Consider the following 15617-nt stretch of genomic DNA (forward strand, 5'->3'; position numbering starts at 1 on the left):
CATACATTCTCCATAAAGTTACTCTACTTATTGCACTTTAATTTATTACTGCACCAATCGCAGCATGTGTAGAGAATTTCTTTTTTGTATTATTTCCAATTGTTATTGTATTTTATATTGGTATGAAAATCCAATAATAAAATAAAGGCAATTCACAGCTTGGAGTATTGAGTCCTATTCTGAACCAGACAAAATAATTGCTGACTTTGGTGAAGCCTGCAATAGTCTCCTCCAATGGCTTCTTATTGGTTGTGATAGTTCAGAATACTCACAGTTTTAAACTCACTAGTACTGTGAAGCTTGGGCTGAAAAATAGTTAGAACTAACATAATAAAATGTTTACAGTGGATTTCTGAAACAGTCTGTAAACGAACTTGCACATCTACACTCTCCTCTTCAAACTTGTTGTTCAAAGATCCAAACATTGAGAAAACATTTGCTTAATGGTATATTATGGAAATTAAGTTTACACATTCCAACATTCTTAACTGGATTAGGCTCCCAGAAAAACTGGCAGGGCTCCAGGGTCAACTGGAACCAAGTTCAAATACTTTAGAAACATCATGAGCTCAGTGCATGTTTTTCTCCATGTTTCCAAAAGGTCGTCATCATCTCTCTCTTGGGAAGCCTTTTTCAAATATTAAGTTCTTCTTTTTATAACACCTGGAATACCATCCTCAGTGCCACCATACACTGGCCAAACTCATTCATGTAACATTCTTACCTGCTACCATGAGAGCCAGCAGGTTCTTACTTTCCCTAATTCTAGACCCTAGTTTTCACATGAGTCACTCCTGATATGCCTGCATTGAATGACCAGGCTTGTTAGTTGCAGCATATTTAATGGGCATATTCTGTGTCACCCGTATGTATCTGGTCGATGAAACAGAAGTGATAGCAGAATTGAAGCGGCATACAGGGAGACCTAAAGCAGCAGGCCCTTGCCTTGCATTAGAACCCCAGTTAGGGCTGAAACTTTTGTTGTTGTTAAATTCAAATAAGTTTAAATAAGAATCGGGAGCCTGGGCTTATTAGACAAGCAAAACCATCTGCTGGGGAGCTGAGGGGACCAAGAAACAGAGGGAGGGATTCAATTAAAAGAATGGTTTTGTTTCACCTTTCCATTTATGGTTCATGTTTGCTTGTTTACAATGCTTTTGTGCTTTGGAGAGCTCTGGGGTACAATAAACGTATGCACTGAAAACGTAGATGATTTAAACTCTTGCTAAACTAGGACCATTTGTGTTCAAGTGGGAGAGATAACAGAACCTGTGCCTTTTAATAGTCTTACAAGTTATTAATAAAATATCTTTCCTCATTGAAGTAAATGTTTAACAATTTCAGTGTTACAAATGCTTGCCTCTATATAAATGCATGGTACGCCCACATCTTGAATACTGCGTGCAGATGTGGTCGCCCCATCTCAAAAAAGATATATTGGACTTGGAAAAGGTTCAGAAAAGGGCAACAAAAATTATTATGGCTGCCGTTTGAGGAGAGATTTAAAAGACAGACTTTTCAGCTTGGAAAAGAGACGACTAAGGGGGGATATGATAGAGGTCTATAAAATCATGACTGGTGTGAAGAAAGTAAATAAGGAAGTGTTATTTACTCCTTCTCATAACACAAGAACTAGGGGCCACCAAGTGAAATTAATAGGCAGCAGGTTTAAAACAAACAAAAGGAAGTATTTTTTCACACAACCCACAGTAAACCTGTGGAACTCCTTGCCAGAGGATGTTGTGAAGGCCAAGACTATAACATAGTTGAAAAAAGAACTAGATAAATTCATGGAAGATAGTACCATCAATGGCCATTAGCCAGGATGGGCAGGGATGGTATCCCTAGCCTCTGTTTGCCAGAAGCTGGGAATGGGCGACGGGATGGATCACTTGATGATTACCTGTTCTGTTCATTCCCTCTGGGGCATCTGGCATTGGCCACTGTCAGAAGACAGGATACTGGGCTAGATGGACCTTTGGTCTGACCCTGTATGGCTGTTCTTATGTTCTTATGTTCTAAATGTCACCAATTGACAATCAGTATATATTTTTAAAAATGGGACAAAGCCTCCTTTTGCTTACCAAGTTATAAACTGGAGAAACAAAGTACAAGCTACATGGAAAACAGTTGTTTCACATTCAAATCTGACTTACATAGTTTTAGTGCAAACTAAGTAATTCTTTACTAATATCTCTGTGTGTTTTGCTACAGCAGAATATTGAATTCAGTATTTTCTTCATATATTTCAGGTCGACAAATTCCACCCTTGGACTCTCATGAAAATGGCAACAATGGAGCAATCAAACTTGGAAAGCAGACTACACAGACCACTAGACGGTGCTGCTGACCCAAAATGGCCTGTTTTGATTTACTTGAAAAAAATAAAATAAAACGCCATTTGCTTATTCATTGAGCAAAGGGCTTCACAACCTCAGTGGCATGGCACCTTGCCTTGAAAGCAATAATTTCAATACTGTGTGTCAATAAAAATGCAAGGATCATAAGCAGAAAGGATTTTGCAAAACCTAGATGGAAAATCCTCCCTAGAATCCTGCCAAAATTCCTGAGTCAAATTACTCCAATTCTCTGTTTAAACCAATGACTGTTATTTTTTTTTTAAATAAAATGGCTTTTTACATAGAAATTTTAGATTTGCTGTAAAATCTCTCCTCTTACATGAGAGTGGACTCAATGTGTTTTAAATTAATCTTAAGCAATATAGTGCATATAATTTAAAACCTGAACTTTGGGCTGCATATGTCTCTGCCTTTGCTTTTAGCCAGGATCCTTTTCTGTGACTTTTCTAGAGCTGTAGTTTTGTCAGATGATTTGATCAACCATCATCAAGAAATGGATTGAAGTCGGGAACTAGAAAAATGGATCCAACATGAGAGAGAGAGCCCAGTTTTTACAAGTTGTGAATCAGGACAGAATTTGGCCCAACATGTGATGGATAGCCTGGCGAAATGTCAACTGAGAGACATACTTTCCACTATCTGCATGTACCTGAAGGATGAAATTTCCACGGAGGAAGAGGAACTGTTTAGGGTGGTTGTAAGCAGATGGAGCTCCCATTCTGGTCCAGAAAGAATCTACACCCCACCCAGTACATTTAGTCAAAATGTACTCACTTTCCAGGACTTAGGCCTTATTAATAACAAATTGCAACAAAAGGCAAACACCAACCTAAGCCTGTCTGCAGTGGCAGAGATAGTCTGGGGGAGGGCGGGTGACTGCTACCCCGAAGTAGCTTTTAGGTGTATGTGTGCCACCTTTTAAACCCAACGGGAATAATTGAAAGTAGCACCACTAGTGACTCCCTAGCTCCACCACTGCTTAAAGCTTGGCTCTGCTACCGAGTTAATGTGGTGGTAGGATAGTATTGATTATTTAGGGCTTGATCCAAACCTGATTGAAGTCAATGGGAATCTTTCCATTGACTTCAGTGGAACTTGGATCAGGCCCTTAGTCATTGTAGTGCTAACTTATTTACTGGGCTAAAGAAATACTGAACTGATCAACAACACAAATTAATATTACTTAAGGGACTAATGTTCATCTTGCTACAGGCAGCTCCGCTTACTAAGCATAAAAAGGCAGAGTCTACAGCTAGCTACGTGTTAGGGAAAGATGGCAAGGCTATTTACAAGTGTTCATTTTTTAATAAAATGTTTATAGGTTTTGTGCTATATTAGTCATGCATAGAACTGATTTTTAACTTGTTTTCATAAACCTAAATGTGGCCAACTTCATTTTCACATGACATCTCAAACCCATTAAAATCTGCTCGAGATGGCTGCAAGCTTCAGGTAATTCTGCAGTTGTCTTGTAATCTCAGATTTAAATAAGAACTGGCAAACGATGCCAATCTGTGTGATATAGATTTTGTATTAAAGTGCGTAACCAGCTTTCACAGCTAGCATTGAGTTATATATGGATCAGAAACAGATCTGAGTCTTCTTATGTTAAATAGTTTGAAATTAGAAATTGTAGAGACAACTTTCTGGCTGATACAGACTTGCAAAATTCTAGTATTTCCAAAGTAGGTTTACATTAGATATTTTTACATTTCAGGGGGCCAAATCCTGAAGTCCTTATTCTGTTTTTATTCAGTCAAAACTGTTAAGTCAATAAAAGTTTTGAATGAATACTGTTTCAGAATTTGGGCTGTGGTCAGTTTCAGTATGAAGGCAGAGATGAGAGAATAACAGGTCACTGTAGTATACAGTGTACCTATGGTTTTTTGGATGCAAGAGTAGCCTCCAACTGTTATTCCTCACAGCCAGTGTTTTTTCAGTCTTGAAATGTTGCTTTATTCTGTATTTTGGAATGAGGTTATGGCTTGGTTTAGGAGCGTATGTGTTTGATAAATCATGATGTTAGCTTTTTGTGGTTGCCCTTTTTGTTTGTGAAATGTTGCCGTTCTTTTTAAATACTTGGAAAAATTACAGAATACCAAAAATTAACTCAGAGCAATAAGTCTCAACACCAACTATAATTCTTACCAACTGTTGTTTAAAAAACTGGCTGGTTTAAAAACAAAAAAAGCTACTATACAGAAGATCTGAATCTGTCACTAATCTGCTCTAATAATAATGCAGCACTTCTGTGTGAGCCAGCTAGACTGGACTTGTCAAGAGATTGGTTTCAGCAGGATAGCCAGTAGCTGGGCTAAAGCATAAGCTGCAATTTGAATATGTTATATGGAATTTTTGTATGCACCATAGCTCAAGACTGTGACCATCCAGTTGCAGGTGGCATGTTTTCTGGCATGTCATGAATTAGTTACAGTACTTTAGAAAAATTGTATTAAGGAATAGTTTCCATATATGCTGTGTGTATGTGTAGATATATAAATATAGTTTTATATTTTGTTATAGTGACACATAGTACTTTTTTCACTGCTATATCTGGTTCACATATACGGCATATTGTATTCTGTAAGTATGTATTTCATTAGTGATCATTTCACCTTTCTGAATTTAAGGTTGAAGATAGAAGGTAGCAATAAGAGGGAGTTATATGTAGGTACATTGTTGACTTGCCATTTTAAAGCATTAAATGGCATATTACTGAATATAAGTTTGCCACGCAGGACAAGGAAATCTGGAGAACCAATTATGATCCATTAACTGGCACCAGTAGGTACAAAAGTCATACCCTCAAAAACGAGATTAATTAGCTGATTATTTTTATTCGTGGTACAACAGGTCAGTTTGAAGTGCTGCATCGTAACATAGGTATGCATTATTTAATAACAAAAACTACCTATCATTATTTCCCGATTTTATGTTGCTCTCCAGTGTACGTGGTAATTATCATGACTAGATAGCTTGTACATGAAAGTGCTCTGATTCGTAATCAGACCTTGATTATATATGTTACTATCCTACCCTTCATTATTTAAACCAGATCCAGTGACCAAATGTCAGTGTAAAGTTGTGTGCTAAGTACTATCACTCTGTGTGTTTATGTAAGGGCTTTGACTGGGCTGGACCCACTCGCTGCATGTATGGGATGCTGCAATCTGTTAATACTTTATCTTCTGTTTACACATTAATTGTATAATATCTAATAAGATTTTTGCCTAAAACGTAGTTTTGTTTTTATTTAACCTTCAGTGATTAATACTAATAAATATTTTAAATACTTCTGATTTTGAAACATCTCTGGGTTCAATAGCAGAAACAAAAAAGTCACAGACAGGGCTGGCTCCAGGCACCAGCCGAGCAAGCTGATGCTTGGGGCAGCAGATTGTTCGAGGCGGCATTCCGCCCAATCCTAGGGCGGCACGGCCACGTTTTTTGTTTGTTTGTTTGTTGTGCCGCTCCGGCCACCCTGTAGGGGGCGGAGGACGGGAGTGCCCTGCAGCAAGCCCGGCAGGGCAGTCTGCGTCCTTCCCTCCCAGACGACTGGAGCGGCGCGGAGCCTCCCGGCAGGCGGCGCACCAGTCAGGGCTGCGTGGTAGCGCCCCGCTGAAGCCCTGGCCCCCTCTCCCCCACCTGCTCCCTCCCCCTCCCCCCCGCTAGCCAGGGCACGTCTGCAGCTCAGGGAGTCCCCCTGCACCCTGGCTCCGGCTGCGCCGCAGTTTTTGTTTGTTTGTTTGTTTTGCTTTGCCGTTCTGGCTGCCCTGGGTTTTTTTTTTTTTTTTGCTTGGGGCGGCCAAAAAGCCAGAGCCGGCCCTGGTCACAGATCTCCAGAACAACATGATAAAGCTCTCACGTCTTTTTGTGGCATTTGTGCAGAGGGCTATCACAAAGTCCATGCACTGCTTAACTCTCCCTCCCTGTTCTTTACGAGGACTTTGGAGCAACAGAAGTGACACTGCACACCTCTACAGTCAATCCATCCATCCATCAATCAATATATAAATATATCAGAGATTTGACATAAGGTTCATTGCATTCTAGTCAGGAAGTTTTAGCTACTTCTAGTTAGGCAGTTTTGATGCATATACCAGTAGTACTTTACATTATTACAAAAATAACAGGAGTACTTGTGGCACCTTAGAGACTAACAAATTTAAGGTGCCACAAGTACTCCTGTTATTTTTGCGGATACAGACTAACACGGCTGCTACTCTGAAACCTACATTATTACAGTCCTGTATTCTAGGACTTTGATGATCTGGGACCCTACACTTGTTTGTGAAGTTTACTAACTTAAAAAAAAACCCATATTTCCATTTGAACACTACAGATTTTATCCCCTATGTGTTTGAAGCAAATTGTTGACATTTCGTACTTCAAAAGTACTACAGCTTCAATCTCCTTTTGCAAAGAGTGTCATTCTGCTCATAGCTATGACCTCGTAAGAGATCAGAACAATAAGTCTGATGAAATACTCTGTGTTTACTTCAGACCTCCACCCCCTCATTCTTATCTGTTAAACTGTTGAGGCTACCACCAGGTTGTGAAACGTGCATACCCCTGAAAGGCAAACCTTAAGCTCAGCATCAGGCATAGTTTTCTCCTTGGCTATGTTTATTTTCTCCTTGACTATGTAATCTTCTTAAAAGCATTAAAACATTAGTGGAAGAGTAAAATGGCTAAAAGTAGTTGTATAAATGCCTCTAATAATTAATGCAGGTGAGTTCTTAAGGACTCAGTTTTAATAATATATTTGCGCATAGCCATGTTCTTGATCATTACTAAGATCTGCTTTTGTTTAGGTAAATTATTAAACTGCTGGACCAGTGATGACTTGATTCCTTATTTGGACATTGTCTTTCACTACAAAAATTAAATTCTTTACTGGAAACCATGTTATTAGTGGGCAGGCAACAAAGGGTGTGAGAGTCAAAAAGGATATACAGTTGTCAATATACTAGTTTTTTTATGCTGAAAAGCTGAATTCAAATGTTCTCTCCATATTAAGTATTTTTCATATTGCAAAAGTGTTCATATTTCTACTCTCTTGATTCTGCAAATCTACCACGCAGTTTGGCTCAGTACGTTGGCTCTGTACCTTTCCAAACTGTGCCTGGTCAGTACTGTGTGTTTCAGCCAGTACTCGGAATCACTCATTTTATGAACACTAATACATTATAACGACAATGATAGGGTATGGGTGTATTTTTGTTCTTTGGTGATAAAGAGTAATTATTAAGGATTAACCATAGCCAACTGACAAGATTTGAAACACAGCAGTCCTAGTCTTCCTTTAATGCTAAATTGTGTTTAACATCATGTTTGTTAACACATGGTCTAACACAATGTCCAAGGGTAGACCAGTAGGGTAATACGCTGGAGGGATTTGTGGAAGCTCCTTGGTCAATTACTGCTGCCAAATTAAAAAGAGTGTTGAGGTGATTTGGCAGCTTTTGATGGATTTTCCTTCTCTGAATATTGCTAACATGCCTCTGGCCAGGGATTACTTTTATCCCTGAGGCTCATAAAGGTGATTTAGAGAAGCATGTTTTTCTTTTGAAAAGTACCAGACTAGTTTTCTGAGCGAGGATACACCAGCTGGCCTAAAAGGTCTGTGCCCCACCGCTCATTTCCAACAACACACGCCAAACACTGTGCTATACTATGAGTATACTCTGTTGTATATTATAGGGAAAAAATATGTTTCCAGTGAAGTGAACTTAGTTGTAAGATTATTTGCCTAGTGGTGTTGCCCCCTTGGTTATGGTAAAATGATTTGTTTAAATGGGAAAATAAATTAGTAGACTCCCCACTTCCACACTCTTCTTCTTCTCTTCAAGTACAGCACTCCTGCCACACAGGATTGATTACATACTAAGAGGGGGACATTTTTGTGGGAGCTCCTTGATTCCCTCCCATTTTGTGGGAGTTTGTGGCAGACTTCATTGGCAGAGCTAAGTTACAACTTTGATGCCTAAATGTTCAGGGTTGGGGAAAATGGGCATATTCTGCTTGTCCAAGCAACCTGATTTTTGAGGTAGGGTTGGAATCGCATAACGTTTTGTTTCTAGTAATTTTTGTCTCTGAAAATTAATGAATGAATGAGTTTGTCAAAATTCCTGCTTTGGTGTTTTAAATAGGGTGAAATTTAGGTTGAAACAACGTGTACAATTAAAAGTCTACACTTGTGATCTTCAGTGTGTAAGTATTTTGCTGACAAACACACATTGGGTATTTCATTGGGTATCTGAGTGAAAGAGCAATGATCGCAACATGGGTGACGTGGTGCATTTCAAAATCCTTTCCCGGTCTGCTGGCTCTGTAGAAATCAAGTCATCAGCAAGCCTAGAATTATTTCTGAATATCACAAATGTAATCCCTGCCAACATTCATCATTAATTTACAATGCAAATATGTACCACAAAAAACATTAAATGAATGCTAAGGATCTGCTGTAAACCCTAAGAAAAACATACATTCACAGTAAAGGCTTAATTTCTATTGTGCTAGATATTCTTTGCAATGTGCAATATGTTCCTGGCAACATTCCTTTTAGAGACTCCATTAGCCTCCTAGGTTTTGCTGCTGCAGTGATTATTCTTTGTTCTGAGAGGGCACTTCCTCTGTGAAGGCGGAAATGTGGATGTTTATGTGGCCATCTAAACCAACACATCTTCCTGTGTTGGAGTCTTTGAAACTTAAAACATAATAAGTCTATCTGGGGCAAAAATTCCTCAGTAGTGTACGAGACATTTCTTAAAGGAAGATGACATGGTTTTGTGACCATTTTGAATATAAAAAGGAATGTTAAGGTTTCCCCGTGAGGTGGATAGGTGAACTCAAAATGATCCAGTTTTGTTTGAGTCCAGAAAAAGGGCTCTCAGCAGACACATTAGTTTCCTAACATCAGCAGGACATAACCTACTGAAGTGTTTTTTGTTAATAATGCTTGAGAAATGTTTTGTTATTTTGTTTCAAAATGCCAAAGTTTTGATTTTTTTGGTGGAATTCCTGGAGAGGGAATGCTTTGCATGGAAGCAGGACAAAATTGGAAGAGTCACTTGCTAAAAGAAAACCCTTGCACTTGCAAAGTGTTGATCTGCAGAAGAAGAAAGAAACGGTGATGCTGTAGAAGGCTTCCTGTGCTGTGTGTGGCAGTCCCTTGGAGCGGGGGATGTGGAGGGAATGCAGGGGTGTTGTGCAAAATGTAAAATTTGGGGCAAAAAAAGAGAGGGAAATTCAAAGTTGAAATTATAAAAAAACAAATGGATACAAGCCTGACAGATATGTGCCAAATGGATTTGCACTGACTGATTTGAAACCACAGCATGCAGTGTATTCTGAAGTGCAGGCTACTGAGGGTATAAAGGCTTAAAAGTAACGAAATGGCCGTCACTGAAAAATAAACTGGAGGATTTTTTTTCTTAGGGGATATCGGATGCTTTGTAAAATCAAAAAGACTTGAGTCTATCGGTGTCAGCATGTATGCCCTTCATGCATTTATCTGGTATCTATTCGAAGCACAGAACAGTGAAAAGTGCATGCCACTGCAGAAAATTGCATCCTTCCCTGTGTGATAGGCATGGTTTAAAAAAATTATATGGCCTGAAGCAGCTACCAGATTGGAAACAGAACCTTTGTCAACTGACATTATTTCACATCATGTCAGAGACATGGATGAGGATATCTGAGGGCAATGGCTTTCAAAACTCAGCAAAAGTGACTACTGTACTTAGCAAATCAGCTTGATGAGTCAACTGATGTCATTGGTGCTTCACGGGATCTAGAGTTTGTGCAGTCTGTTTCTGATAGCTCTGTTGGAGATGACTTACTTTTTTCTAAAGCCTTGCCAGAGCACACAAGAGGAAATGCTTATTTAGGAGCAAAGATTTCCAAATTCAACCTGCATTACACTGGAGATTTTCTCACCTCCTACATGGTACTGCGAGGCATAATTAAATCCTGGCTGTAAAAGTGCTAAGTAAGTGAAAAGCATTATTTAGGCAAAAGTGGCTTTTTTGATTTCACAAACATTCACATAATAGAAAATGTGCTATATGAAAATTTGTCACTTTTTTTTAAATTCTCCCAAATTTTGCCATTTATGGAACTTTTAGAACATTTAAAACAGGCACATTTTTATCAAAATGTTTATTACCATGACTGTTTTGCCCAGAAACTGATCTAGTTACTAGTAAGCCTAAGGGGCCAGATCCAGAGATGTTTAGAGCAGTGCTAAGATACCTGGAGGTACGGCATAACTCCCTTGGCCCTGATTCTCAACTATGTCCAAGCCAGGGCCAGCCCTAGAACCAACTGGCGCCTCAGATGAGGAGCATCTTTGATGCCCCCCCTCTATTTGTTAAATATTTGAATACCTTATTTTTATTGCATTTGTAGACCATTTCATGACTTTGGTGCACAATTTGCATGTATGATTTATCCCTGTCAAATAAGACTCTAAATTTGCACACTAGGATCTGTAAATCTGTATTTATTCATGCCATATATAAGCAAATAAAAAAAATAATTTCCTCTAAGCTTATAGAAAGTTTTTAATTTTAAGAATAACTGAAATGTACTAACATCAAGAAATTGAACTGTGCACCAACATTGGGTGGACCAGTATTAAATAGTGCTTTCTATACTGGGCTCCTGAAGGCTTCTTTGGGGGCATCTTTTATTTTCTATGGGGGAAAACAGACAGAACATAAGAATGGCCATACTGGGTCAGACCAAAGGTCCATCCAGCCCAGTACCCTGTCTACCGACAGTGACCAGTGCCAGGTGTCCCAGAGGGAGTGAATCTAACAGGTAATGATCAAGTGATCTCTCTCCTGCCATCCATCTCCACCCTCTGACAAACAGAGGCAAGGGACACCATTCCTTACCCATCCTGGCTAATAGCCATTAATGGACTTAACCTCCATGAATTTATCTTGTTCTCTTTTAAACCCTGTTATAGTCCTAGCCTTCACAACCTCCTCAGGCAAGGAGTTCCACAGGTTGACTGTGCGCTGTGTGAAGAACTTCCTTTTATTTGTTTTAAACCTGCTGCCCATTAATTTCATTTGGTGGCCCCTAGTTCTTATATTACGGGAACAAGTAAGTAACTTTTCCTTATTCACTTTCTCCACACCACTCATGATTTTATATACCTCTATCATATCACCCCTTAGTCTCCTCTTTTCCAAGCTGAAAAGTGCTAGCCTCTTTAATCTCTCCTCATATGAGACCCGTTCCAAACCCTTAATCATTTTAGTTGCCCTTCTCTGAACCTTTTCTAATGCCGATATATCTTTTTTTTTTTGAGATGAGGACACCACATCTGTATGCAGTATTCAAGATGTGGGTGTGCCATGGATTTATATAAGGACAATAAGATATTTTCCGTCTTATTCTCTATCCCTTTTTTAATGATTCCTAACATCCTGTTTGCTTTTTTGACTGCCGCTGCATACTGCGTGGACATCTTCAGAGAACTATCCACAATGACTCCAAGATCTCTTTCCTGATTAGTTGTAGCTAAATTAGCCCCCATCATACTGTATGTATAGTTGGGGTTATTTTTTCCAATGTGCATTACTTTACATTTATCCACATTAAATTTCATTTGCCATTTTGTTGCCCAATCACTTAGTTTTGTGAGATCTTTTTGAAGTTCTTCACAGTCTGCTTTGGTCTTAACTATCTTGAGCAGTTTAGTATCATCTGCAAACTTTGCCACCTCACTGTTTACCCCTTTCTCCAGATCATTAATGAACAAGTTGAATAGGATTGGTCCTAGGACTGACCCTTGGGGAACACCACTAGTTACCCCTCTCCATTCTGAAAATTTACCATTTATTCCTACCCTTTGTTCCCTGTCTTTTAACCAGTTCTCAATCCATGAAAGGATCTTCCCTCTTATCCCATGACAACTTAATTTATGTAAGAGCCTTTGGTGAGGGACCTTGTCAAAGGCTTTCTGGAAATCTAAGTATGCTATGTCCACATGTTTGTTGACCCCTTCAAAGAACTCTAATAGATTAATAAGACATGATTTCCCTTTACAGAAACCATGTTGACTTTTGCCCAACAATTTATGTTCTTCTATGTGTCTGACAATTTTATTCTTTACTATTGTTTCAACTAATTTGCCCGGCACTGACGTTAGACTTATTGGTCTGTAATTGCTGTGATCACAGTATTAGGGAGCTCAAAAGTCTATATTCCACAGTCTTAGAAAGTCATCAAACATTATGTGGTAAGCATGGCAAAAGAAGTAACAGTATTTCTTTTATATTGTTGTATTGATAGGGGTTTGATAGATATCTCTGGCATATCATTAAATATGTCCTTTGTTAGTCACTACTTACACTCTTCAAGTTGTAAAACACAAGTACACTTTCACAATTGTACACTAAAACAAGATTCATGATATCACAGCTGGGCTGTCACTTCAATTCAGTTCGTTCTGATATCTCACTGACTCACTGGTGACGTCCCACCCCTTATATACCCGCGAGGGTGTGGCTGACACTGCACTCTAGGAAGTTAGAGGAAAATGTAGATCTCAGAAAGTCTGGAAGGTTCCATGAGATTCTACAACAGTCCAGAACATTCTAGGAGGTCAGTAAAAAATGAATCCAGATATGGAATACCTGAAACATTTTTCTTCAAACATTCTATTCTCCCTTTTGTCGCTAACAACAAGAACAGCACCCCAAGCCCTGCACCCCCCAAGCCTGACACGCCAAGTGGTTGCCTGGGTCACCTGCCCCTAAATCTGGCCCTTCTCCAAGCTTTAGAGGGTAGCAGCAGCAGCAAGCCAATTCTGGCTCCTTGATCCTTACCAGCCGAGCAGCAGACATTAGAGCAGCAGCAGAGACTGGCTTACGATCCCAGTGAAGGATCAGGTATAGTGGAGTTACTCTGACATACCCGCTCCTTCTTCTTATGCCTCTGCAAGGGGAATACTCCATCTGCTAGCTGAGCCACAAAGTAGCCATAGTAGACAGGACAATTTGGCCTATTAGGTTTTCCTTTCCTCCTTCCTTTTATGCTGGTTAATTAAGCCTCCCTCTAATGTAGACTTTTAAAGGCAAGATTCTGATCTACAAGATTGTCTGTTTATTTTTATATAATTTCCTTTTTGATCTCTATGCCTCCTGATTTCAGTTCAGAAATTGGAATCAAGAATAAAAAGAACGAGGAGTACTTGTGGCACCTTAGAGACTAACAAATTTATTTATTTGAGCATAAGCTTTCGTAGGCTAAAACCCACTTCATCAGATGCATGCAGTGGAAGATACAGCAGGAAAATATATATACACAGAGAACATGAAAAAATGGGTGTTGCCATACCAACTGTAATGAGGGTAATTAATTAAGGTGAGCTATTAGGTGAGCTATTATCAGCAGAAGAAAAAAAACTTTTGTAGTGATAATCAAAATGTCTGAGAAGGGCAGTTTTAGCTGGTGGTCAGGATCCACTAGGGACTTGCTGGTGGAAGTTGCACAGGGCTGTGTTGAACTGGCACATCCCATCCCCAATCCCTTCAGACAGCACTGGCCACTTTTGGGGCTGTACTGGCAGGCCCTGTAAGTAGGGTGGGTTTCATGGGTGCCTTATGATGATCCAAGCCTCCCAGTAAAGCAACTGTAGAAAAATTTAGTATGGTTATATAGTATCTGCTGATAGCAAAATTGAGTGATTGATTGGATTTCACTAACTACTCAAATCCCATTAAGGGGTCATGTGGGACCAAGACAATTACACTTTAAAAGCATAAAAGCCCATGTTGTCTTAATGTTTTAAGCTCCTGGCTCTTTATCTTGGGTTCATTCCACTTGATTTACCACTGTCCAAATAAAGAGTTGGGGACCCTGAAGGTTACATTATGGTGATCCACTCAAGTGAGCCACTTCTTGGATATAAGAGGCATTTCATTTAATATTCTCCCCAGTCAGATTTCAACCAAAGAAAAGCCTCATGAATTATAAACTGGCAAGGCCTACACCTCACACCAATAAGGGGGAAATAAGAGGTTACTGAACCCTATTAAAACTATTTGAATCAGTGGCCCACATGAGACATGCAGAAACCTCCATCCAGCTAAATTTTCCCTCCGGAAGATGAACCTAAGAGATTTAAAATATAATTTCTCATTGGAGACAAACTTAAAGAAAAAAACCTGAAGACATGTCATATTTATTTATTTATTTATTTATTTTATCCCGTGTCACTGAATTACTAATGATTACTCACACCTTCTGAAATCATGATCTAGGAGTTTTGGAGAAAAGTCTCCAGAAGTATGGGCTCTATTCTAAATAGTGATTCTGAAAAAATGGAATAATGGGACTCTGCTTTAGGCAATCTTAATTCTGGCATTTCCTAGTTTATGAGTGCTTGACTTTGCAACCTTAATAATGATCTTTCAACTTTTTTTAAAAAGTGTAATAGGTATGTAGGCTTAGAAACAACGTAGTGTATATCACTGTATGTTAAGTAAACTAAGTCAGTGTATAGGAGTGAAGATTAAAATGGTTTAAGGGGAGCATGAAGGGAACTAATGGTTGTAGACTGGGAAGCAGAGTTTATGGCTGCTATCCTGAATAAGTTTCAGAGTGGTAGCCATGTTAGTCTGTATCAGCAAAAACAACGAGGAGTCCTTGTGGCACCTTAGAGACTAACAAATGTATTTGAGCATAAGCTTTTGTGGGCTAAAACCCACTTGCATCTGATGAAGTGGGTTTTAGCCCACAAAAACTTATGCCCAAATAAATGTGTTCATCTCTATGGTGCCACAAGGACTCCTTGTTGTTTAACCTGAATACGTGTTCCAAAGCTTTGTGCACATTCCTAATGCCTGGCCACAAAGAGATAAATCTTATGGAATGGGTTTTTTTTCTGTGACGCTGCAACGCATCAAAACAAAGTCTCAGGGAAGAATATGCTAGTCCTCACTTATGCACAATGTATCAATTGCATGTTGCAACCTAACAGGTTCTTACTGGTATCACTTGCACAGTAGCTCTATAAATAATTAAACCCAAGGTTGTCAAAGATCCCATCAATAGAACTATACAGGCTTTTTTCCTGACTGCCAAAGGAATGAATATTTCATAAATCATCTCTCAGGTAAAAATGCAAGGCCTATAAGCCTAGTCTATGACTAGTTAAATGCAAACATGGAACACATTTGCAACAAACCAAATTTGGAAAATTACAGAAACTTTGTCTTTGGCCCACAGCATATT

The 15617-nt window shown here is 39.1% G+C and overlaps 1 protein-coding gene across 1 annotated transcript in view; it reads left to right on the forward strand.

Annotated features, from left to right (window-relative positions):
- RAB31 (RAB31, member RAS oncogene family) overlaps positions 1–2350 on the forward strand; it is a 65567-nt gene extending 63217 nt beyond the window's left edge. The window contains exon 7 of the mRNA XM_065398322.1: positions 2253–2350. Within this exon, the coding sequence (XP_065254394.1) occupies positions 2253–2350 (98 nt within the window). The remainder of the gene's footprint in view (positions 1–2252) is intronic.
- Positions 2351–15617: the final 13267 nt, after the last annotated feature.

Source organism: Emys orbicularis, chromosome 2 (assembly GCF_028017835.1).
Source record: "Emys orbicularis isolate rEmyOrb1 chromosome 2, rEmyOrb1.hap1, whole genome shotgun sequence".
NCBI lineage: Eukaryota > Metazoa > Chordata > Testudines > Emydidae > Emys > Emys orbicularis.